Source organism: Rhyacophila brunnea, unplaced genomic scaffold, assembly GCF_057557595.1.
Source record: "Rhyacophila brunnea isolate RB1 unplaced genomic scaffold, BYU_Rbru_1.0 scaffold_2, whole genome shotgun sequence".
NCBI lineage: Eukaryota > Metazoa > Arthropoda > Insecta > Trichoptera > Rhyacophilidae > Rhyacophila > Rhyacophila brunnea.
This window is the reverse complement of record NW_028232859.1, coordinates 49720479-49745721: the sequence shown is the minus strand read 5'-3', so window position 1 is coordinate 49745721 and position 25243 is coordinate 49720479. Positions and strand designations below refer to the sequence as shown.

The 25243-nt window shown below is 34.0% G+C and overlaps 1 protein-coding gene across 7 annotated transcripts in view; it reads right to left on the bottom strand.

Annotated features, from left to right (window-relative positions):
- Cda5 (Chitin deacetylase-like 5) overlaps positions 1 to 25243 on the bottom strand; it is a 256043-nt gene that overhangs the window by 12467 nt on the left and 218333 nt on the right. For 4 of the 7 annotated variants that reach the window (XM_085947737.1, XM_085947736.1, XM_085947740.1 and 1 more), the window contains exons 2-8: positions 13837 to 14041; positions 12749 to 12986; positions 11669 to 11937; positions 6657 to 6829; positions 5330 to 5529; positions 4445 to 4488; positions 2299 to 2472 (exon numbers count right to left, since the gene is read on the bottom strand). In XM_085947737.1, the coding sequence (XP_085803863.1) occupies positions 2299 to 2472; positions 4445 to 4488; positions 5330 to 5529; positions 6657 to 6829; positions 11669 to 11937; positions 12749 to 12986; positions 13837 to 14041 (1303 nt within the window). The remainder of the gene's footprint in view (positions 1 to 2298; positions 2473 to 4444; positions 4489 to 5329; positions 5530 to 6656; positions 6830 to 11668; positions 11938 to 12748; positions 12987 to 13836; positions 14042 to 25243) is intronic. The other 3 variants (XM_085947741.1, XM_085947742.1, XM_085947738.1) reach the window with 2 other exon arrangements.

The window sequence follows — 25243 nt, the reverse complement described above, 5'->3', positions numbered from 1 at the left end:
TCTGTCACTGACAAGAAAAAGAGTATGAAATAATTGTTCACTTTGGGCATTAGCCGGATGGAAAATTAAACCATGAACGATTCCTAAACAAGGAGTGAAAATATATCAGGCGCATCAATTAATCTTATTGATGTTAAATTAAATCATACAAATGCCATGTTTTAAAATAATTTTAATGGAAGACCACTACATCATGGGTTAGTGTTAAATCACCAATGTAGACATTTTTAGTGTTATCTGCTTCGTTGAAAACAATACCATCCTAAAAATATGCAGTCCTTTTTATGTTTATACCCTGGGTAGACATTGAGCCAATCGGCACCATTAGTAATAATTACATTGAAGGATCAATAACATGTAAGTAGGTATGTCTGTAAATAAAATAGGTAATTCTAAATGTATAATAATAATTACAAGTGAGGATGGGATGAACGGATGAAGAGTTATGACTTATGTGGATGTCGTCTTATTGTCAAGACATCAATATCGGCTTTCCTATCAGCAGAGAGCGACAGATTGATATAAGATACTACAAAAGCAGGCTAAATTGAGCACATTGACAAGCAATAGGAACACATAATTACAGCAAAAAGCAGTTGAAGCAAGCCATTTTAATGATACAATACTATTTATCTATCATAAAAACGACTGAATATTGTAAATAATGAATAAGCAATTCATTTTACAAGCTAAAATTATTTTTAACATGACATAGAGATCTCCTTCTTTATCAAACTCAGTAGAGTAGAAACCACGATGTAATCTGACTGTTCTTTTCTTTATCATATTATCAATTTATCAATTATCAATAAAATTGCCATAATAATATGAACAGAGAAAAATCTATCTTAGTGTAGCCTATTCTTGTTTATTAATTACTACAACAGTGACGTTATAACACCGTCTTTACAAGTCAAATATGTACATAACAAATTTTGATTTAAAGAAATTCGATCATAATAATTATGTACCAGTATTATTCACTTTTGTATGAAATTAGTACTTAAAACCAATCACATTGGTTATGTATATACTATTGGAAATGTTTCCACATTTTTATTATTAATAATTACTTTAGGCTACTTTCAATGTAATTTGTATCAAATAAAGTACTAGCTTTGGTACCTAGATTCATATTATTGTCAAATTTGAGAAATGTTAACAACCTTGTCTATGCCTCACGATATTACAATGCAGTATCTGACAGGCCGCAGATTTTTAATGACACATTGAATGTAGAGCGAAGCTTTTACTAAAATCGCTGTAATGCCGATTACTTGTGGTTTAGTATTCATAATTATTCAAATAGATGTCACTGTGTGTTTAATTTTTTAGATTATGCAAATCAATCGACAGCGGCTAGTAATTTGAGTTTAAAGTCGGACGAGATGGCTCACGGAATTTGTATGTGCGGCCTGTCAATCATGGCCTCAGGCATAGAACCGGATAAGAACATAATGGAATTCTCAAATGAATAAAAAAAGTCTGCGATTAAGATTTTGATCCAATTTAACCAGATATCCTGAACTTCAACTGGTAGAAAGAGTATTCCATTATTTATTTATGTGGAGCCAAAGCCAAACATGCTGTTTGGCATTAAATTTGAATAGTCCTATTGCGTGCGTAGCTGTCAATCTTAAAAAGCACTTAATTTTGATTGAAAATAAAATATTACTTTATAATTAAAAGTATTTTAATAATTATTTAAGTAATAGTAATAAGTAATTTAAAGTTATTTCTTTTGGGGCGTTTGGTAGAGAGTGAAATTGAGAGCTGCGCACGCACACCGTTACGAAAGTGCGCGACAGTATGAAGTTACCTGCGAGTCAGTCGGCTATATACAAACACAAGTTTGATAGTAGAATTGTTCTGTTGCCTAGGTAACGAAATGATTGTCGGCCATTTGCAATTCCTTACGTAGACAAACAATTAAACGTCAGAGTGACAGTTGTTACTTTAAAAATAAAACAACGAGAAATAATTATATAATTTAGTACCTAATATAAGTTAAATTGTATAGAAATAAACCAACGGCGCACCAATAAGCGGCCTTTTTCTTGAGTGTGAAATTTAACAAGATAATTAAGAGCTAGTCGAACAATCTAGGTTATCACAAGTTTTGTTACGCCAAAGAAGTATAACCTGTTCTTTTTTGTGTTTTTATTAAATCGTGTTACAAATTGACAGATGAGAGATGACAAACAGAAGAAGATCTCTATATAATGAAGTGATGTGAAATGGAGAGTTTCGATTGACAGAGCGATCCATGTGTATCGGCCAGTCTGTGCTTTGTAGTACCTTTGCAGGGGGGGCCTGGTGGCGGGGGGAGGAGTAGTAGTGGTGGTAGTGGTAGTGGTAGTGGTGGTGGTGGTAGTTCTGGTTGTGCTGGGTGCGGTGGGGGCGGTGTGGGTGGGGCTCACTCTCACGAAGCCCAACGTCGACAGTTCGTAGCCCAACTCATTCCTGTCATCACTTCGTACATGCGCACAACAAGGTGTATGTTAGTGTTTGTAATTTGATATTGGAAGTGCATTTCTTGAAAATATTTCGTTTACGTGGAAATCTAATCTTTTAAAATATTAATTGATGTAATTTTCTTTTCTTCTTTTCTTCTCAATCACGTTGAAAGTTTTAGAATTATTTTACTAACTGTACACTAACATATTATAATCTTTTTGTTGTAGAGCAAGCCTGTAAATGTTTTTTTTTATTACGGATCTGAAGAGGTTCCATATTACAGTCGAACTTGGTTATTACGATCACGGAAATAGCGAGATCTTGGATGTAATGAGGAAACATTCGTTGACATTTTAGTTTATGATTTTCTCCATACATTTATTCACTTTTATAACGAGCTACTTCTTGGGTATACCGAGCAAAACTGTTAATGTGTCGATTGTTTAAAAACAACATTTTCGACCCTAAGCAATAAAATCCGACCGGGTAGTTAACTAGACCGATACCGCCGGGATCGCATTATGTGTATGACACTAGTTAAGTGTCTAAGTCGGTACCTAATTGGTGTTTTCGCCGACAACATTGAAAAAGTATCTATGCATATGGTTGAAATTGCATGTAAAAAATCCAAGCTTTGTGAAGTCAGTAGGTATCTACCAGCGCTGGCGACTCAGCACTTCATTACAATAAACAACTTCTTTTGTATTTTATGCATGCCATGCTTGTTTCGGGGATTTTTACGATGGTTTTCAGATTTTTTATGTTCTATGCCTAAATAGAACGTGGTGTAAAAAATGTTCTATAATGATATAACGAGTAATGCTTATAACGAGCAAATTCAGTCGGCCCCATTTTCCTCATAATAACCAAGTTCAACTGTATTATATAATATTACTTTCCCTATTATGATATCGTCGGTCCCTATTAAAAAAGTTGGATCTGCAAAATGCTATTTTTCAGTATGAGCAATCAAAGATGTTTCATCAAATATCCTTTGTGACCTATTGCTTGCCATAATGAATAAAAATACGGGTTATAGAAACTTTTCTAAACGTTTATAAAAGCATCTGTCTGTCCGGTGAACATAGCAGCAACTGTCAGATCCGACGCATCTTGCTCACCCACGCCCAGCCAACAATGTCGGTTGGTAAGAACCGACATTGTTATTCGGACACTCTCGGTAGATCCGTCATTTTTAACTTGAGTATCTCGAAATTTTTCAAACAAACAAAAAAAACTGTGATTGTGGTATAAATGTTTAAAGTGTTTAAATAACTTTTACGTAATAATCCGAAAATGACAAAATTTCAGATCCGACTTTTTTAATAGGGACCGACGATATTATAACATTTTCCATTGATTTCTTATTAAGTACATAGCAGTGCTGCTTTTCAAGAAAAAAAGTTGGGCATGCTGTATTTTTTTGGCATAGAGGCATGTTTTTAATGCTTTATAAAACCTCAAATATTTATACACAGTCAAAGCTAAATTATGATACAAAAAATACTAACAATTATTGCCACGTATCCCTAGAAAAGAAACACTGATGTGTAATTGATAATCTTCACGCAATGTAGGATTTATGAAATTCTATTTAAACCTGAGACTATGTTATTGTTTCTTGTAGTCTCTTGTAAATGAATTATCGTATCGGAAAAGGATTCTCTCGTGCATTCTTTCATGGCAATTTATTTACCGGGGACTACTATTATATTATTATTAAGTTGTTCATTGTTCTATACAAAAAATTACACAAATATGTATAAAAAATATCTAACTTCTATCTATGGGGGAAACACTACTTATGTATATATAATTTTATGCGATTAATATTACATTGATTTTAGCTAAAATTTTGCCACAATCCTCAATTATTAATGCTGTATCGCAGGTGGTATGTCCTGCATTACTATACACTATATTTAATGGGTTAAAATGAATTAATCATGTATCGATATGTATGATATGAATTTGGTTGAACACTGACCTGGTTGTGGACTGACGAATTGGGTATTGATTCTGATCATCGACCTGTGGATACGAGCACAAAAAATGGTTAACGGTTAATAATGTACATATTCAGAGGATTTTGAAAATAGATATCTTCTTTATCATAATATTACAATATTAATAGGGACCCACTTCAATATGTGACCTGACATCAAATCAGATCATGTGGAATCGTTGACCAGGAGTGTTGTAGTGTGCAAGTGTGCTGGGTTGGCAATGATCCTGCACTCTTTTTTACAATCAATTAGGCGGTGACTCTAAAAAACTTTTATGACACTTTTTGTAGAATAGAATTACAAATCTCATCAATTTAATCATTGACATTTTTGACTTGAAAGAAATTGAGGTGGTCAGAGCGGAAGTGGCGTAAACCACAAACAGTTGGAAAAAGAGATATTCGCGTTTAAAGTTTAGCCATGTAGCCATTCTACTTTGTCTTTTTCAGTTGTCATCTTTCTGTTAGTGGTCTCATTTTCCAGCGACTCGGTACTAATGAAGTCTTCCGCTTTCATTACCAATACTTGAAATGGATTTTTCTTTTCTTTTCTTTCTTGCTGATTCTATCACATTCATCCAGCTATTTGGGGTAAAGATGTCTTTGGAGTATTTTTAATTTTTTTGATGAGCCCAAAATCTTGGTTGTCAAAACTGCTTCTAGTTCATACAAGACATATTAAGGAACCTCTTCCAATGGTTAACTCCGTTTAGATATTTTTGTGGGTTACGCCACTTCTGCTCTGACCGCCTCAATTGACAGTGTCACATTATGAAACGAGGAAACGTGTGAAAAAGTCGATAATAATTTAATAAAATTACAGAAACACTGTTGTGGCACGGTGTTAAGAGTCGAGTACGACATTACCTGTGCACTGATGAGGGCATCATCATAATCATCAGCGCTGGGTCGTTGGCTGTAGATAGTCTCCGGTTGCCTTTGTGTATAGAGAACGGGGGCAGGTGCGGAGGTCGCCGGGGGAGCACGAGGGGGTGGAGTTCCTCGATATGTTTGTTGCACTGACACGCCGGGTCTCTGAGCTGCCGAGTTGTATTGCTGGGCATAGTCTGAAAGAATTGATTTATTAGACAAGCTGACATTTCTAATTATATATTCAGAATGATTATTATTTTTGTATGTAAGCTAAATCAAAGTTGAAAGCAATTTTAGTATAGTTATTTATTATAGTATTTTAGTATATTTTAGTGATTCTCCCTGATCTGTGATGAAAAATCATCATGATTTACTCAAAAAATGAAATAAGCAGCAAAGGCAACGGCCGGGATCAATCTGTATTCCTATCGGTTAGTGAACGTGCACGCTGTTGATTGCGCTATCCCAGTTATCGGGTGAGTGAGAATTTTTATCTATGTGACTTTCCTTCATCGATATGAAAGAAAACTATCATTGTAGACGCAAATCAATAAATTTTCGATTTTAAAAAGTATTAGGGTTTGTATTAACAGAATGATGGTAATATAAAATTGTAATTATATTATTTGTTTGAAAATATAATAGGTGGCAGTGTACATTAAAATTTTAATAAAGTATTTTATTTCCAATAAAAATATCAATAAAACCAAAGTCTTTTAGATTTTTTACTATGGCCGGTAGTAATAATCAACATGTATGAGAATGGAGAGAAATAATATTGATTATAATACTAATAAAATTGACAGATTATGTTCGTCGCCACAAACAATTATTTTTTAATTAACCATTTGTTTTATTCAACAAAAAATTCACAAGATTTAAGAACATAACATTCTTTTATTGAACATATATAATTTGAAAATACTTCTGAGAAATATATAATCGATAGAATAAATATATTTGAAAATATTATGATACCCAGAAGGATTCGAATCTGCGTCACTCGGGAATCGTGCCCATGTGCACTGACCACTATGTGATAAGTATCTTATCTAATTGTGACAAATTTAAACTAATGGTTCTTACAATACTCTTGAAAGCATTTTCTAAATTGCGTTATTGTTTTGGCAAACGATTTTTGTATTTTAAATCAAAGTACTAAATTACCTTAATTGCTAACTGACTAATTTTTTAATTTTACTACAACCTTCAAAGGGCTTATTGTGACATACATACAAGCATGCATGCATACATGCATACAAGAGTATTAATAGTTATAGGAAGAATCTAAGAAGAGAAATAAGAGGCTTTTTATATTTACCGGCATCTTTGTAGAGCTCGACATCATCATCATAAAGGGCATAGTAGGGGTCAAACTGTTGGGGATCATAGTGTTGGGATCCATTGTAGAGGGCTCTTCCTGAGGAAGCACCGTGTCCTCTAGTCTGTTGGGTGTAGCTCGGAGATGGGGATGCACTCACTGTCGGTTCCACTCTATCATCGTAATCATACATATCAATATAATGCGCACACTTTCAATATCATTTCATTATCCTTATTTCATGAATCTTGCGTTATCTACGTCAGTACCTATCAAATGTTTCTTCGTATTAGTCCTATGCTTAGTCATAAGTGTATACATATTGTATGCAGTATATATATGATTTGGAGTTGGAATGGTAACTCATCTAGGGGCGTATGCATGGTAGTATATATTTAAAAAATAGTCACTAGTCTATTTGTCACCCAATATTTGGATTACTAATGGCTGGTGACTAATAAATAATGGATTCTGGGTGCAGCTTGGTGCAAGCATATGGCAACGCTGTTGGCAAACCATTTCCATAATAAAAATAAATTATGTTTGCAATGTTTTATATGGGGTGCATGCGTTTACAAATTAAATACTGATAAAGTAATCATTAAGATATTTAAAGTTTATATTAATTAATAATTTATAATAAAATTTTGCAGTTTTCATTGTATGTTAATTTAAAAATATAAATAGGTTAAAAAATGGTTACAATATTGATTACGGGAAACAACGTTGCCATGTTAGTCAAGGTTTTGATATATGTCATTCAATTTTCATCTATGCATGGCTTTCACCGTTAGTTAGGTTTACATAACGTCTAACGTCGTAACATTCGGGTCTAAGTAACATTTCATAATAATTCCCATTCCAAGTTAACACAATTTAATGCATAAGTCTATATTTATAAACATAAGTATGACTATGCCTAATTGTGATCCTTGAAATCTTCAATATTCATATTGAGAATAGAAAAATGTGATAATTTTTCACAAATTAATAGATTATTACCACAATGATAATAATATTATAATGAGTTGAAAATCATTATCATTCAACCCTCATAACTGTATTTGGAAGTCCTATTTCTAGTGTGTGTTTAATCGAAATAATGGACATTATTTCGATTAAAACCATCGATAAAACCCTGTTAAATGATCTTTTACTTTCAAATTGATGTTAATTATTCTCAGTTCATTCAATCCTACATGATTTTTATTTAGACATCGGTAGATAAGATAGCTACAAATTTACTTAAGTCTCCTACAACAAAAGTAAAATATCAGTCAGATACCTGTTGGGGGCGTTATCGTCATGTTCAGTCTGGGTGTCACGCGACTCTTGGTTTTCACTGTCAGTTTTCAAAGTGGAAGTCGGTGCTGTCGGTTGTCTGAACGTTCTGCCGTCTTTGTGCGAGGAGTGAGCAGTGGGTCTTTTGAGTTGGCTACTCTTAGTGGGGCGGCGGGAGAAGGATTCGGTGGTGGGATCGCTTCCGAGCGTGGAATGAGTGGTAGAGGGTTTGGCCAGTCTGTGTCTCACCGTGTACGGTCGGAGAGTCGTCTGATTCAAGTATCGCGGTCGGGTCTGAACGGTCGGGGATTTGGTAGATTGGGAATATTTGTTAACGTGATCGTGGGACACTTCGTAATTGGTGATCTCCGGTCGTCTTAAGACAGGATTGTTTGTGGGGATCGAGGAAGGATCGGCATTGGGAAGTCTCAGCGTATCTTTTTGGTCAGTGTGCAAATTGTAAGATTCAAATTTGACCGGCGTAATTACCGGTGTTTCTTTCGGAGGGGGGGTCAGTTGATGCGGATTGTCCTTATATAAATTAGAATAGCCCTGGTTAGGTCTGGATTGCGAATTGTGATTGGCGGGCGTATTATATTTGTTGTATTTTTCATTTTGGTGTTGTGGTCGGGTCAATTGCTGTTCTTCTTTTTCATTGTGGTCATCATTATCATCATCATCATCATCCTCATCGCTGTCATCTTCATCGCTGGTTTCGTTTTCTTTTGTCGGTTTTTGGTTGAGTGGTTTTCCTTTATGCTGATGCTTTTCCGTGTCATAATCTTCATATTCTTCGTAATTCTGCGCTATCAAGGGTCGCTGTGGCTTCACTTCCGAGCTCGGCATGAACTTGGACTTCACTGGTGGCTCATAATCATAATCGTCTTCGTCATCATCATAGTAATAATCATTCATTTCCGGCGATGGCTTAGGAATAGGTCTCCTTTTGCCGGAAGGCTTTTCAGTGGTAGAAGTTACTCTATGCAATTCCAAATGTGGCTTCGGTGTATACCTATAGGAATCGGACGGTCCCGATTCCAAATGAGGCTTCGGTGTGTACCTTTCAGAATCAGGTGGTCCAGATGATTCCGAATGCGGTTTTGGTGTATACCTTTGGGAGTCAGATAGTCCAGATTCGGAATGCGGTTTCGTCGTATACCTGTAGGAATCAGACGGTCGATTTGTTGTATACCTGTAAGAGTCTGTCGTGTATTTAGACGGGTACCTCTGGGAATCTACAGGATTTCGCTGAGAGTTGGACGGATATCTTTGAGATTCGGTGGTATATCTTTGAGAATCCTGTTGATATTTCACCGGATTCCTTTGAGAACTCGACGATGGTATTCTATAAATGTCTTTATTTAACGGCCGAGCGACCTCAATCGGTTCAACAATTTTAGGATCTTCCGTATAGTGCTGTACATTGTAAACATTCTCAGTTTGCGGCTTATTATATTCGTTGGGTCTTGATATTTGCAAGTTGATCGGTGCAGAATTATAACCGCTGTCATAGCTGTTTTGAACAATGGGTTTCGAATTGTAGCTTGGTTGATTGTACTGTGCATTATAAGAATTTTGTGGCTTTCTATATGCATCTCTATATACGGACGAGTGTGGGTTCGTTTGATAGCTTGTGAATTGAGGTTTCGGCGTGACTTGCTGCTGATGTTTGACGGGTTTCGATTGGTATTGAGCCGGCCTTGGACTGACTTTGTTTTTATTCAAATTAGGTTGCTCATAATCGTCTTCATAATAATCATCGGCATCATCTTCATAGACAGGTTTGGTGGTGTGCGCAGAATATGTGTCGTTATTTCTTATGTTTGACTGACTAAACTTGTTATTATTTGCTCCTTTTGCCGGCCAGGATACGGACTTGAGCGGAGTACTGAAAGGCCTAGGAGTACTCATTCCTTGATAACTCTGATGATCTTTTAAGAACTTATTACTTCCTTCGTCTTTCACATTGTTTAATTGTAAATTTTCAGAATGCTTGGCCTCGGGTGATTGAAATTTGTTGTTTAGTTTCTCGACTTTTTTGGGATTCACCAGAGACAAATGAGAGTTTCTTATTTTAGAGATGAACATATCAAAATCGAACGTGGGATCAGCGAAAGGATTAACGACATCTTCATATTTATTATTGATATTTCTGAAGTATTCTGGTGGATCGGGGAAAGGAGGTTGGATCTCAGGAGATTGCTCATCATCACCACTCTTTTCGTCACCGTTTTCTTTGTCATCATCGCTCGATTTCCCTTCATCATTCGAGTCATCATCGTGTGATTTTTCGTCGTCATTTTCTTCTTGAGAATTATGATTATCGTCATTACTGTCCTCGGACTCGTCATTATTTTTGTTGGAATTATCATTGTGCGAATCATGATTGTGATTAGTTGTTGGTTTTCTTCGGTAGGCTGAGGTGGTTTGAACTTGTCCCCGGTTATCTTCATAGTTAGCGTTCGGTCGGCTCTCTTGCGACTTGAGTCGATTACTATTTTTGGTACGGGATGAAACCGTAGAAGTTGTGGATTTAGGATTAAGATTGTGGTTATTGAGTCTATTTTTATTATTATACCTGGCGGGTTTATTCACAGGCGGAGCAGTAGATCGTACGGAACCTAGATTTTTGTGTCCTATTTCATAATCATATTGGAGATTACTCTGTAAAAGTGGCTGTTGGTTATCAAAGCTTTGTGATTTTTTATAGTTTTGGCTGTATTGAGAGCTCAAATCGGGTTGTTTGTTGTTATAAAAACCTCCAGATAAAGAAGCGAAAGGATTGTCATTGGACGAGGTGAGTGAAGAAATTGGTGGAGATTTTGTGATGGAAGGACCGGCTCCCGGTTTCATCGAGAAGAATGAAAAGTTGTCCTTATACAGCGGTGCTCCGGTTGTACTCGGTGAAAAAGAAGGATTTTGAGTTTTCAAATTGTAATAAGAATAGTTTGGTGTTGTAGATAGAGAGCTAATTGTTGTAAATTCGTTTTTATTTCTATCAGGAATGATGGGCTTAAAGCTTCCCTGGTTGTACTGCTCGCCGTACGAATTTATCAGCCCCACTTGCTCAGTGTTGATATTACTTGCTGATTCATACGGACTATAAGATTCGTCCACTTGAGCACTCGGTTTGAAAAGGGCCCTTCCGGGTCCATAGTAAGGGGGCGTAAACACTGTAGACAGTTGCTCTTGGGTTTTATGTGATTTAGGATCATTCCATCTCTGACTGAGACCATTATTTGGAGAGAGGTTTATCCCTTGTTGTAATCTTCCAAATCTAGTTTGTCTTTTGTCTCTGTCGGCTGAGTCGATCCGGTCGATCGATGTCTCTTTTTCTTCTGCTGGCTTGGCACTGTCAGTAGTATCTCTTTTGCGTCTAATGAATGTAACAAATTTGATTTGCGTTTGCGTCAAGTTGTCTAAACTGTTGTCGATATCGTTTGTCGGGTCTTTGTTGAAGTCAGTCAAGTCGTGTTGAGAGTCACTAATAAAACAAAAAGTCGTTTCAGTAATCTCTTTAAGTTTGTCATAGTATATACCTACATAGTCAGTCTTTTAAAATACATTTATTATGCAGTAGGTATGTATTGGTATAAGTCAATTACTTGACATAAGTCAGATGTTAGAAAAAACAAAATATTGTCAATTAAAAATTAAGGTAAGTATTCCTAATTTTGACACATATGTAAATAAAAACAACGCATGTGCGTATGGGTGTAATTAAGTTTTACCTGTAATTTTGAACGGGTTGTGCAATTTCAGCAGCCCTCTGCTGGTCAATCTGAGTTCCAAAGGAGAAAGCTCCAATCTTTCCGTTGCCATTATTCTGGATAATATTTGAATTGACAGCTCTGGAAGTGGGCACTGCGCCATATCCGTCCCTGTCCCGTTGGACTTGTCCAACGCTGCTCGGTTGACCTCTGAGGACTCTCTGTTGCCTGTCGCTTTCGAGTTCTTCAGCCGGAGGAAGTTGGTCATCCACTTCAGCGTACAATTGTTGCTAATCGAAAAATACAAATAATATTAAATATAGAAGGATATAACTATAACTAGGCGCCAGCTGATCCCGGCTGATGATGATGATGCTCATATATAGATTCACAAAATATTAATGAAGACTGTAGTGAAGTATTTAGCACCTACTGTGTCCAAATTTTTTATTTAGGGGGATGCTTCTACCTACCAGAGGCACCTAGCGGAAAAAAAACGAAGCTTGTAATTAGAGACATTTTTTTGATAATTTACAATTTCAACTGTATTAATTAATAAATATGTATCTGAAAACATTAAAAAAAAATAAACTTACAATTATTGTAAAAAAAATGTTATAAAATGTGAATTTGTCACAGGACGGCATCTTATTATTACATTATATTTTATGGTCATATTTATTATAAAAATTTAATTAAGTTTTCAATTTTTTCTCGTAAAGATTTTTGACTAATTCATAGTTTTAATATTTTTAATATTTATTTTAATAAACATCGATTTTTATAAAAATATAAACGTGTATAACATTAAATCCTTTTTATTTAAATCAAATCGATCTTAAATATTGGGACCATACCAAAATAAGACAATCCCAAACCTGTCAATATGTTACACCAGATGTATTGTGAATTTCGATTTGACAACATCGTCGTCGTGTATGGATAAACATATTTATATAGTTAAATATAATTAACTAGGTGTCTATCTATATATATATAGATAAACACAATTAACTAGGTGTCTATCTATCTATATATCTATATATATATATATATAAACACAATTTAAGGTATCATATTGTTATAAGGAATTAATAATACCTTGATTATCTCCTGTTCTCTGTACTGGATAGGTTGTCCTCTGGAAGTGACGACAGGGTTCGGAGAAGCTCTGGGCGGCGGAGGAGGAAGAGAGGTGGGGTGTCTCGAACGGGAAGGCGGTGCAGTCGCGGGTGAGGGTCGCGGGGAGGGCGCGAGGCGCGGAGTGTCCTCCACTTCCGCCACCCCCGAAGACACGCAGCCTACGTTGCGGGGCCAGTCGCATGTCTGCAGCTCGTGGCTGATGAATATATAAATCATTTGTAGTTATGTAGGGTCTTAAACAGCCGTAATCTTATGAGTTTTGTTAATTATAATTGCACCCGCGGTAGAGGAGTGGCAGAATGCCCGCTTCTAAAGCCGTCAGTCAAATTTAGAATCCAGCATCTGGCAAATTCACATGTTATTTTTTCAATAAGTATTATCCATAGCATAGACTAAATAGGTTGCACAATGGCTAACAACGATTTCACAATTGTTTGTTATTATTAAATGAAGCGCTTAGTTTCAAAAGCCCCTAAAACGATTTTAGGTATTTCTAAGAAAAACGAGAAACACGATTTTAGGTAGTTTTGAGAAAAATGAGAAAAACTCATATCTATTAAACTTGTGAACTTTATGTATTTATTTTTTAATTCGTAAGTACATTCTGTATTTTGGCTTATCTATTTTAGGGGTATTTGAAAAGCACACCCAACCATTTTAGCCGTTTTTGAAATTTACCCTAATTTTTGATCATACCTACGTATTGACGGTTTTTGGCGTTTTTTAAAGTTCAAATTTTGGCCATCATATAGGTAACAAAAATATCCATCAAAATACATAATAATATATAACTCAACATTTTTCAAAAACCGTTTTAGGGGGATTTGAAACTAGGCGCTTCAAATAACCTCTTCGCAAGGTGGCCGACAACAGGCTCGCACAATATAATTCAGATGTTCCAACAACCGGCTCGCATAACTTCAAGTCGCGTAGGTATAGGTAGATACAAAGTGACCATACTATTTTTACCTATTGTGGATTTGGAAAACATTAATTTCTGGTAGAATACGTTTTGCGCAGGTAAGTAGGTTTAACTTATTTCTTACCTGTACATGAGTCCTCCAGTGCAGGATTCGAGGAGAGCACCTCCAAACACGCACACATAGTACTGCGTGCAGTCTGTTGGGTGGGGGTAGTAGCCGAACTCCTCAGGGCAGTCGAACTGAGGGTCGCGTTTCACGTCCGCGCCCACCGGTATGCTGCGGATCGGACCGGAGCGCCGTCTTTCGCTCGACTGGCATAATGCTGAAGCTGCAAAGGCAAAGAAAAGAAATGTCATTATTAAAATGAATTTGGATAAATAGTATTGGGCTGATTTGGCCGAGCTGATGGCTAGCAAGTGTGTGTCGCCCGAAGACGATTTTCTGTCACATTGTAATTAACTGTAATTGTAATTTATTTCTGTATTTATTTAAGAAAACAAAACACTGTGGACATAAAAAATCAAAATTCAGGACGTTCACAACATGATATTTACATTATAACAAATTGAATACGTGTATTAATTAAGGCTTTAAGTTCCAAAAAGTAGTATTGCCTGTAGATACAAAATACCGAGTCATTGCAGTAAAATTTCATGAAGCAGATCTTTTGAAAAATGTGGTTTTACAGTGTGAAGCAATCACGGCAGCTTCTATAATTTTAGGTATTAGGAAGTCGCAAGTGTCAACACACCATCGTCAGCCATTTTATATTGAATGAAGTTGACCACTGTAGTGCTATTTACACCATTATAAATAAAACAGGCCAACGGACTTACAACGTCGACAGGTTTAAATATTTTGCTGTATTTTTTTGACTTGCTTGAGGCACTTAGACCATAGCTGAAGTTATTAGCGTAAGTATGTAGAACACTTTTCTATAAAAATGTCAGTTTTTTTGTTTTTGGTACTTAGAGCCTTATTTAATACACGTATTCAATTATTACTAATAATTAGCTCCCTCACGGCGGACTACAATATAGTGAGTTTTATATAATTTGTCGTAGAATGAAAATTCCGTTTATTGCTGGACTGATTTTTACGGAATTCACTACATTGGTAGTTTTCAATTATGTAATCCATGTCTTTTTAAACCGAGTTTTAGAATATTGTTCGAGAATGAGATTCATTCAAATATCTAGTCAATTTCTTCTGAACTCATTACATTACGTTTAGAAAATTATCATGTTTGCACGTTACCTGGTTATTTATTTAGTTTACCTTTAAAACAAGTAAGTGCGAGCTGTGAAATTAATATTATTTACCTGTTGTTACACGCGGTAATCGTGTAATAACTATTAGCGAATGCAATTTCCTCGTAGGCCAGAGCATAAAAGTATCTATAGAGTATCTAGGTACCTACTAACCTACTAATAATAATTGTGTAAAATGTTTTCTTTGATTCCACTTGATTGCCGCCGTAATGATAATAATAGGAAGTAGATATGCAGCTGTTTTGTTGATGTTATGCAGTTTACATTATGCAATTGTAAATAATTATTGTCAATTAAATTTGTACATGAGTAATCAAAAGAATTTAAAACCAATAAACGACGATATTGTATTCCATCCTCGATTCAGCTGATTTTAATACAAACTTGTGGCAGTATAGTATAGAGCAGTGGTTCTCACGTGAAAATTAACTGTGGCCGCACAATTGACATTGGCAGTTCTATGGAAACGTCTGGTGGCCGCACCAAATTTCACTTTTGTTGTGATTTGAAAAAATTAAAGCTAAATTTTATTTACTAAAAAAATAGATCAATTAATATTCGACAAGCCCATTTAATAAAAGACATTTGAACGTTTTAGTACATATCTATACATTAGTATCAGTTGTTTTACACTGAACGATCTTTCACAGTATACAGTAGTAGGAAAAAATCGACAATATTAATAAAGCAATTGTTGCCAATTCTTTGAATTGACTTGATTCTTGGTCAACGTAGGTATAACTTCGACCAAAATTTTTCATCCGTGGTATTATTAAAATGGTTTTTAAGTACTTGATCTTGACTCATTTCCAATAACGCATATTTAACGTTAGCCCAGTTAATTAAATTAAATACTGAACATGATGTTGATGGCCGCAGCAAAATCCTCTGGTGGCCGCACATGACAACCACTGGCATAGAGTATACTAATGTATAAATCAGCGGTTGTCTATCTCATTGTGACAACATCTTCCACATCATGTACTGCTTCCTTGACCGTTTTTGCATAATTGTTCTTCTTCCTGGCACTGCAATCCTATGTGGGTATTGTCTTTCACCAGCACGGTTCCCTACCCAATCCACATGTTCACCTCGCGGTGAACCCTGGGGGAATGAACTACTGCACCCGAGATCGGCCAACTGCCAACTGGTAGAGGGTGCGATCAAGGCTGACGAGGAAACGGACATTGGGCGTAGGATTGACAACTTCACATCATAAAAACTAATGGCTTGCAAAATGGGAGGAACTGTTGATGAAGATGAAGATGCAGGCGTCCAAATGTACTCAATGTCAATTTGGTTATGTGAGAAATAGAATCTGCAAAACTCGTAATTATATCTACGGACAATATTGGTCCATGATAGAGGTATTTATTGATGTGTTTTAGCATCATACAGTCTTCCAAGAAAGATATCAATATTTTCGAGATTGACAATGATTAGATAATTATTTTCTTTTGATAATAATATTTTATAATCACTGCTGACCTTTTAATTACCTTTTTATTACCACATTTAAATAACACGTTAATTATATCTAATGGCCGACTGCCCGAAACGCGCCAGTTGCGGTGTTAGCATTAAATGAGTTTTAATACGTCATTGTGTCTAAACAAATACCGAGGTAGCGAATTGCGGGGAAAATAACGTTAAGTAAGTAATTATAAGTTGTATGTAACAAATATTTAGCATAATTTATTTAAGGAAATGAAAAACCTTTTCCGATATAATTTTCTTTTCATTAAGTATTTGATTTTCTTCCTGGCATTGTTAGTAGCTGCAGTATTGTAATACATATATGATAAGTTTTCATATTTTTCCGTCGCTATGCAAATTAATGTCTCTTGTCTTACGATGGGAAACGATTATGTTCTACCGGATATATTGCTTTTGTATGCAAACTTTACTGTCTCAATTATTTCATCTCATAGTAAATTAATTTATTCCTGAGCACTCAGTAAACAAACACTTTCAGGTTAATTGCTTATTCTCTTTGAGACTGCGCGCGTTCGTTGCGAATGCGAAAGTATTATAATAATTATATTCTCAAAGGAATATATTACATTTTCACATAAAGACCAGTGATGTAGGGAGTTCCTTTAAATATTTTCATTACCTAACTAAATCATTTAATTATATAAACTATAGTATGGCATTTAACATACTAACAAATGTGCCACATGAAAGTGAAATAGTTACATCTATGGCCATATAGCCATTTTATAGTTATACCATTCGTCATCATTAACCTGTAGTATTTTTCCATTTAATAATCTATAATATTAATGATATAACATTTTACAAATTTTTCTCTTTTGCTATTTTGAAGAATATAAATGTATTGTCATACGAATTAACATGTAGTATTTTTTCTTTTGTTTTAGGATAGCCGCTGGATTACGAACACAACAAAAGCATCATAGATTTTTTTTTTTTAATCCATCGATATATTACGTAAAAGAAGGCTATGTGGTTGATTTACCTACATTAAAGTAAAAAAGTAAACCAAACGTAATAAAAAAATGAAGTCTCAATGAAACACATTATGTCGTAGGTCGTGTTAACCAGAAATCAAACAAATTAATGATATTGAATTAATTTTATTCGATAATATAATATTACGTTAATGTGTTTGAGTATAATGTTTAATTTTTATTGTTAGGTATATAATAAATTATAAGTAGCAATGGTCATTTGTTGGCGGCCTTTTCCGGGTCTCCGGGGATTGTTAGCACCCTCTGTCTTCCTTCGCTGATAGCTGCTGTGATCAGTGTGAGGTTGTCCTCCGGAGAATGAGGGCCGGGTTTTAGAAGTTTTCATTTGACTTTCTTGGACAGTGGCATCTCAACATGTTTTAGAAGTATACCTATTGGCATCAGTATACCCCATTGAGGCCAATAGGCTAGTAGAGTTCGCTAAAAACCTCAAATGGAAATGGGCTGGACACAGCTCGAAGAAAGGACAATCTAGAGGCCTCTGGATCGATGAAATGATTAAGTTCTGCGGAAGTACATGGCAACGCAATGCACAGGACAGAGAGAAGTGGAATAAGCTTGGAGAGGCCTTCATCCAGCAGTGGATAGATACTGGTTGATGATGGTAATAAATGAATTTAAAAACAAATTACCTAGAGAAATACGACAGGCATTTTTCGAGAATTAAAAGCTTATGTATGTATAATATGCAAGTGAAATAATTTAGTATACCTACTTGAAATTTCAATATTTAAGAATTTCATTTTAGTTTTCCCACAAAGTTACACCGTAAACACGCCACTGGCTTCGTGTGTTGAGTAAATCATATTAATAATACGGAAGAAATAATACTGTTATGATTTCAGCTTGCGAAAAGTGAGTGGCAATGGTAGAAGCCTGCTACTATTGGAAAATCGTCATCGAGGAAAATGTGCATTTAGGTACTTACTGCATTCTTGGACTCCGGTGATACGTTTAAATAATTAGTTATAATATATTATATTATTATATATTATGGCAACATTTAGATAATTATTTAACAGTAAATAATTAAATATGTACTCATCTAGCTTATGCATTTGTATAGTTATATTAATTTATCTAAGAACTAAATAATATAGGAACTTTTAGGATTATACAGTTTATTTTGTACATACTAATAATGGACCCTGAAGGCAAGGGAGCGGAAGGCAATTGATGCCTTTGAGGTGTGGGGCGCCGAATGCTTCGTATTTCTTGGACGGAGCACAAGACGAACCAGGCAATCATCCAGAGACTGTAGATAAAGGAACGGCTCTCGACAATATGTCTGAGACGCATTCTGCAGTTTTTTGGAGATATTGTCTGGAGAGGACAACCTGGAGAGACTGGTGGTTTTGCGTGGTCTCCAGGGAAGGCGAAGCAGAGAAAGAGCGCGACCAAGTGAAAGAGCTGACTATCCATACATTCTGCCCTGAGAGAAGCGGAAGATCGAGAAGGATGGGAAGTCTTGGTCACTCAGAGGATGGCAAAATTAAAAAGTGGTTTGGATTTGTTTTAATTTTTATTTATATGTGCACTCAATGCTTAATGGCGTATATATAATGTATTTAAGAAAGTATCTACTTCGAAGTTGATCAAGATGATTTTAACGACTTATAAATGAGTGAAATACTCTATTATCACGTCATCTTTATGTGCAAAAAATAGATTAATATGATAATAAAATTATAAAGTATATAATTAAATTAAACAATAAAACCACGATTAAAAATATTCTTAATAATTTAAAAAAAAATCTTTCACTAACGATTTAAAATATATAATTTTATTTCAACACCACTCTCATTAGTTCATAATTATTATCAGTGTTACATACCTACTTGTCAAAATAACAATTAATAAATTCTATTGTTACGACATCATGTCGACATACAAAAAGGTCATTTTACTTAATGAAATATTACGGAACGGCTATCCAATCATCTAATTTAAAATGAGAAAGAAAAAACAAATTGACACGTTACTTTTACTCGTCCTTGAAGAAAAAAAACGTAATATAATAAAATAGAAATGCATTCCAATAAAAAGTTTCTCTGTAGCACAATGCATGTAATATGACGTAATGACTTTGCATTATTTTTCAAAGCACGATTGCTTAGAAACATACTAGATTGTTTTCAGATAAGAATAATGTTTTTATATTTAGTGACAGGCAATTTTATCGGATAAAAGAACTCGTAACTACGTGAGAATATTATGTAACAGACTTCAATGTCATTTTTTATTCGGTAGGTAGGTGGCTAGTTCGCCCAGATCTTGTGCTATGTCTCCATTGGTCTCCATAGTAAGTTAAGTGTATGGATATAATTCAACGCTGTAAGACATCGTATGCGTAAAATACGTATTGAAAAAGTAGACATTGTATCAATTATAAATTCGAATTAAAATTAAAACCTTTCTCTACCCACGCCTCACCCCATATTGTTACAAATTGTTGACACAGAATATGTTCGATTTCTGCGCATCTATTCTATACACAAGACTGCTTTCGGCCACCACGGCAGCTATCTAGGGTAGGTTTGTATATAAGTATTATCACTAATGAATACGTGTATTAAATAAGGCTCTAAGTACCAAAAAGTAGTATTGCCTGTAGTTACAAAATACTGAGTCATTGCAGTAAAATTTCATGAAGCAGACCTTTTGAAAAATGTAGTTTTACAGTGTGAAGCAATCACGGCAGCTTCTATAATTTTAGGTATTAAGAACTCGCAAGTGTCAACACACCATCGTCAGCTATTTTATATTGAATTCCGTTGACCACTGCAGTGCTACTTACACCATTTTAAATAAAACACGCCAACGGACTTACAACGTCGACAGGTTTAATTATTTTGCTGTATTTTTTTGACTTGCTTGAGGCACTTAGACTATAGTTGAAGTTATTGGGGTTGGTATATAGAACATTTTTCTATAAAAATGTCAGTTTTTATTATTTTGGTACTTAGCGCCTTAATTAATACACGTATTCTATTGTAATAATTATAATAAGTAAGCCGTCTAAACAGTCAAAACTGTCTATCTCGCTCTAAAAATTAGCATAGCCAAGAGACGTACTGTTAAAGCATAGCACTTATTGTAACAATTACAACTGACTTATTGTAATTGTTACAATAAGTGCTAATACTGCGATATAAACCAACCCTAGATAGCTGCAGTAGCGGCCGAAAGCAGTCTTGTGTATAGAATAGATGCGCTGGGTAATTGTTGCCGAACCGAGAGGTGAGCTCTGTGAACCTTATATTATTGCAAGTAGCAATTACATTATTTTCGACATTGTTCTTTTGGAATACTATTATAATCTATAAGCTGCATATATAAATTTCATCAATATTGGTCCAGCAGTTTATGAGTTATACAATAACCGGACTAACGGATAGAAAGCCATTCCAATTTAATAATTGTTATTAGTATGTAAAGATAAATAGATGAAACATGAACATTTCGATTATTTTTATAAAGTAGTTTTATATAAGTACATAATCAAACAAATTACTATCTAAACACGTCGGACATCAAGTGGTCTGGTACTTACTTTAAACAAACTCTCAAGTGTTCTTCACTATATGGAACTTGTTTTCGACTCCCAAGTGTATCTAAAACCTAAATTTTATTACATCATTGCATGGCAATGCGTATTTGCTATATCGAGTACGCGCCTGGCCAGCACTCACCTGTTCTATCCGATTATTATTTGAGATTTTATTCCCAGAGTAAGGGTTCAAATAAAGCCACTTATTGGACTAGAGTTTATGTAGTCAACTAGTATTCTAATAAAAAATATGATTAACTAGGTGATGTCCAGGTACAGAACGCTATTGGTAATGCCAATAGCGATTTGAAAAGGATATAATGATATATATTTATATAATAATCAGGACATTTGCAACTCACGAATAGTCAGAGATACGAATACGTAGTTAGGAACCCAGGAATTCCAGTAAATTGGGTAAATCAGCGTTTCTACAACATTATGAAAAACGACCCTCCAAATTTTACAATATGCTATTCAAGAAGTGATAATATTAGAAGAAATGGGATACGATAACAATTACTCTTGTAGGTATATTCTATACACATGGCGGCTATCTACGGTTATTAATAGTAGTTTACCATATTTTATGTATTGAGGCGGTTAATTAATACAATAAGTTAACCGTCTAAACTGTCAAAAAGTGCTATATTTTAATAACCCCTCTCTTGGCTGTGTTAACTTTTAGAGCGAGTACCGTCGATATCCGCCTTCTTTATAGAATAGATCCATTGATTTAGATTCACATACTATACATACACACTGATTAAAAAAAAACTATTAAATACAAGTAAGTAAATATTATACATATTTCACCTGTCAATGACTTTCAATCTTTGGTCGCTATATTATCACTAGCACACGTCGCTACCCATGTATGTATATTAATTGTCATCCATAATACTATATCAATAAATTGATTGTGCATGTGATTGTGCACACAACTCATTTTTTAGTCGATAGCCATTTTGGTTAGAACACCATTGTCAGACGATATAATCTAGTCTATTAATTTTATATTAGCCAGTCTTAATAATAGTGTCACAGCCGAAATGCAAATCGTTTAAAATACTAATTTTGTAAAATTTTATTTTATTATCTATTGTTGTAGATTATGCTAATTTCTTTTAAAATATTATTCAACAGAAGCAAACAGTTTTTAATATTTTTCTAATGGTACAATAATAATAAATATTGATTGAAAATAGAAATTACCTATAGGTACTTACTCTTAAGGCAAGATATAAAAATTTACATCCGTTTAATCTTAATTTACAATTACGAAGAACTTTTAAGGAAATGATATTAATCAATTACGATAATGTAATAAAACACAATTTTATTACACTTTCACAAAACAATAATTATAGAAACATAATAATATGTTATAATAAAAGTTTATTGATTGATACTCGTAGTAACACTATTTATCAGTTAATATCATACTAGTAATGTTTTGCAGCAAGACTTCAATACAATTTGTATATATATATATATGAAATATTGTGTGTACTTCTATTGAAAATTAATGAAGAACATGTTTTCTCGAAAATGTATTAAAGTACAAAATAATTTATTGCCAATTACTAAGTCGTTTTATGTAAATATAGTAAGCATTATTGAACTTGTTATGTGAAATGAGATTTGCTCTGAAACTGTATTTGGTAGCTGATATTATTTTATTTATTTTAAATTTGAAACGCGTTCGCGTGCGCGGTAAATATTAATTCGCGAAAATGGCGGCGATTGCATCTCGAACGTTATTGTAAAACATATACTTAATCTATTCTGTTACAGTTTTGTAGCAATAATGATAATCATCTATCATTTTTGACAAAACAAATGAATAACTGTCAGATAGCAAATATCAATTATATTTTTGACTAAACAATTTGTATTTTATTTTGTTTCAGTACCTACCATGATTGATATATTTTACACTTTATTGGTTTAATGAAAAAAAAAATGAACACCTACGTCCACTAATGTTCGTTTCGGTGTTAATGACTTGCATTTTTAATAATGAGTACAATTTGCAAAACGAAATAAATCCTTAAGGGGGGACATGCTCGTCGAAGGTCAAAATTGAGTTTTTATTGTATTTTCAAACCATGATCCTGGACACTCCTTAAACGTTGTAGATAATCTATTTATATAATTTTGAAGCCTTATTATCCTTTATAGTTATTTTAAACATTTGATGACTGCATGAAGTATTTTTGTTACATAAAATAGTATTCTTTTAAACCTCTCGCTCTAATGTTTTAGAATATAGTCATATTTCGGTACATAACTGTGCAGTGGTGTTAAGATTTTTTACATTTATTAATTTTTAAACGCATTTATAAAACCATTAGCATAATTTATTACGAGATAATTTTTGTAAAATATTCACGATAAAAAATTATTTTGATAATCTCTGTGATCCCAAATTTGACAAGAATTAGGCATTTTATTATTCAAAAAATCGGCAAGATTAACACATTTGAAGATAATTCTAAAGATACTTATTATAAGCTATGTCTTTGACCATTCAAGTGTGATAAACATCTTATGAATAATGATTGCTTTATAATAATTATTGACCTAAGAATAAGGTAGTGTTTTTTTGAAATACGCCATTTCTTTTGTCATTCCCTAGTAGTTAAGCTACAACATACGGCCGTAGCCATAAAATGACAAACTATAATTAAAGTAGGGAGTAAAATTATGTTAACGCGCGTGTTTGAACATGTACCTAACAGAATTTTTTTTTATTTTTTTTTAAACGGTACATGTTCAAACACGCGCGTTAATATCATTTTACTCCCTACTTCAATTATAGTTTGTCAATTTATGGCTACGGCCGTATGTTGTAGCTTAACCACTGGGGAATGACAAAAGAAATGGCGTATTTCAAAAAAACACTACCTTATTCTTAGGTCAATAATGATTATAAAGCAATCATTATTCGTAGGATGTTTATCACACTTGAATGGTCAAAGACATAGCTTATAATAAATATCTTTAGAATCATCTTCAAATGTGTTAATCTTGCCGATTTTTTGAATAATAAAATGCCTAATTCTTGTCAAATTTGGGATCACAGAGATTATCAATATAATTTTTTATCGTGAATATTTTACAAAAATTATCTCGTAATAAATTATGCTAATGGTTTTATAAATGCGTTTAAAAATTAATAAATGTAAAAAATCTTAACATCACTGCACAGTTATGTACCGAAATATGACTATATTCTAAAACATTAGAGCGAGAGGTTTAAAAGAATACTATTTTATGTAACAAAAATACTTCATGCAGTCATCAAATGTTTAAAATAACTATAAAGGATAATAAGGCTTTAAAATTATATAAATAGATCATCTACAACGTTTAAGGAGTGTCCAAGATCATGGTTTGAAAATACAATAAAAACTCAATTTTGACCTTCGACGAGCATGTCCCCCCTTAAGTATTTTTAAAACAGTTCAATAATTACACCAAATGGTACCTACCTAGGTACTACATATTTGTGTGTGTCTCACCAACTCTACCGTTTCTATCTGACCATTTTACCTTGTCATCATGAATCGTTGTAAATGCATTATTTTCTATAAGTTCTATCTTATAACTTTTGAATCCTTTGATTGGAATTGAGATCAAAATCTATTAAATAAGTACAAACAATGACGTAAAGATATGCAAGCTACATCAATATTGGTCCAGTAGTTTTTGAGTTTTAACTGAACAAACTAACAGATAAACATGAATTAAAAAAAAAAAAACTATAGGTTGTGCTTCACGGAAGTAGTGAAAATGTCGATTGTTCACATATTTCAACGGATTTTTTGAATAATAAAGTATTTATCATAAAAATAATATTACATTATGTTATGCCTATAAATATACTTTATAATTCATATTTATAGGCATCTGTATGTACGTACATGTTATATCAATAAGTATCAAGGTAGGTACATATTTTGACATACAAACAAAACTTCACAAAATGTATTAACTTAAGGCTATACCTCAGTTGAGGCATGGCCTAAAAAGATCGTGGCTAGGCGATGCGCGGATTGTGTAAATGACGCGTGCCGAACGAAATATAATTCATCATATAAATTCAACATGGGTCCATTTAATGTTCTGTTTATTGTTTTATTAGTAACAATAATAATATATCCATTGACATGTTTTCTTTTTCAAGTAAATGAGTAACGTTTTTT